Consider the following 2108-nt stretch of genomic DNA (forward strand, 5'->3'; position numbering starts at 1 on the left):
GACAGGCAAAATTTTTCAAAATCTAAGAATATATATTTTTCATTGTGTGTGGAGTGGATATGAAGTACATGTAGGTGTGCATGGATGTGTGTCTATGTAAAAGGAGGCACACCAGCACAATAAAGAGAAAGTGTGTAAAAACCACTAATTCTCTCATTTAGCATAGGAGAGTGTTAAGGGACAATGGTGGAATAAACACACTGCACTATACTTCTTAATTTTATGATACTTTTGCCATTTTTCATGTAAGTGAAATATCTATTTAAAAATAAATAACAGGAAAGTTTAAATAGTATAAGAATTATTTTACAAACACTCTCAAAAAATGGAAAAAGAATGTTTCAGAAAGCCCTGTGTTAGGGCTTCTTCCCAGGCATGACTGTCACCCAACAGAGGGATACTGCACAGGTGCAGGGCCAGATGTCTCACTGTGCCTCAGCCACGATGCAGTAGTACACAGCAGTGTCTCTCAGAGCAACCCGGGGCAGGCTCAGGGTGTTGGACTTCCTGTCTTTAGGGATAAACAGAGATGCCACTTCATTGGCCACGTCTGTCTTATACCCTTGAATAATAAATTGTGGTCCCTGGTGGTGGACTTGTCGGTACCAGAAGATGTATTCACTTGTAGCAATGTCGGGGTGGGTACAGGACAAGTTCACCTCTTGTCCCTCGTAGGAGTCCATGGAGAAGGGCTGTGTGGTCTTAGCAAGGCTGCCAGTACCTGTGGGAATAAACACAATGCTGGTGCCTGTGCTGGAATGAGGTGGATTAAAAGCCCCCTACTCCCCTTCCCAGTGTTTCTCTCTCACAGTTGAATCCACCCAACCAGTGATTTCCCCATCACACACACACACACACACACACACACACACACACACACACACACACACACGGTTTACTTCTTATTTGTGCTCCAGTATAGAAACATACTTTATATTTATTCCAGGAGGGCTCAGGGTTACCTACACAGAGTAAGGAGCTTGCTTTCTCCCTCCCGTGAGTGAACCCATGGATCAGTAGTCCAGAGTAACTTTACTGGCCTGAAACAGCTCTCATATAAAGACTTAGAAGCTGCGAGGAGAAAAATAGGACTCCAAGCTTTCCCTCAACATCTTGGACAAACAAGATGGGTAAGCAATCGGAAGCAGGACAGAATAAACACTTCTGTTCAACATCCTTACATTCAGATCCAAATTCCACTTAGTCCAAAATAACTTACCCAGGATCAGGAGCACAGTCACTCTTACCATCTGCTCCATATTTTAGGCAAATACCAGGGTTGAAGTTCTATGCTGTTTCACTGATCCCAGCCCTGATCTGAAAAGGGAACCAGGGACAAAGCATGGCAGCCACTGCCCTGGCTCACTCTAGCAGCTGTCAGCTGGGGCTGTCCCTAGGAGAGCACCACCCACCAGGCAGCAGAGCAGCAGAGTGCAGCTTCCCTGCAAGACTCAGCTGCTGCCCAGGTGAAACAGGGGCTGAAATTTGCCAGTAAAAGGGCCCGGGTGCCCATATTTCATTTGAGATCTTTTCTGAGGTCTAACCACTTAGACATTTGGCAGATGGCAGGTAGAAAAATAGATAGATAGATAGATAGATAGATAGATAGATAGACAAAGATATAAAGGTATATACATACATAAATATACAGATTGATTGATTGATTGATTGATGTATACATATCTCAAATAGAGAGAAGGATAAATTTGAGTCATTTATAGGAAAATGCATGTATCTTGAGACCATAATTCTGAGTTAAATTAATCAGACACTGACAATTAAATGTCATGTGGTTTGACTTCTATGAGAAAGTATAAATAATTTAAAGAGCAAAATAAAAGAGAAATGATAAGAAACACAGAGACCCTGTGGAGATGGGAAAGAGATATGGGATATGGGAGACAGAAACGAAGAGAGGAGAAGAAAAGTAAAAAGATTCAGGATGCAACATGCATATGCAGCAAGCCCTCACTATGACTATGTATTCATTATGCATCACAAACATAAACTAACAACAGGCAAATACTTATGTGAAACTAAAAAATACGCACAGAATACATTTTAGAAAGCTAAAGGAAAAGATTTTGAATATTTTCACCATAAAGAAA

General features: G+C 41.4%; 1 gene segment (V, D, J or C); it reads right to left on the minus strand.

The window, feature by feature from the left end:
- Positions 1–425: 425 nt before the first annotated feature.
- Positions 426–1380, minus strand: LOC111758131 (T cell receptor alpha variable 4-like). The segment is given in 2 exon segments: positions 426–721; positions 1220–1380. Coding segments are annotated over 2 exon segments (336 nt in total).
- Positions 1381–2108: the final 728 nt, after the last annotated feature.

This window comes from Cavia porcellus, unplaced genomic scaffold (genome assembly GCF_034190915.1).
Source record: "Cavia porcellus strain 051 isolate PalLab524CR breed Dunkin Hartley unplaced genomic scaffold, mCavPor4.1 scaffold_26, whole genome shotgun sequence".
NCBI lineage: Eukaryota > Metazoa > Chordata > Mammalia > Rodentia > Caviidae > Cavia > Cavia porcellus.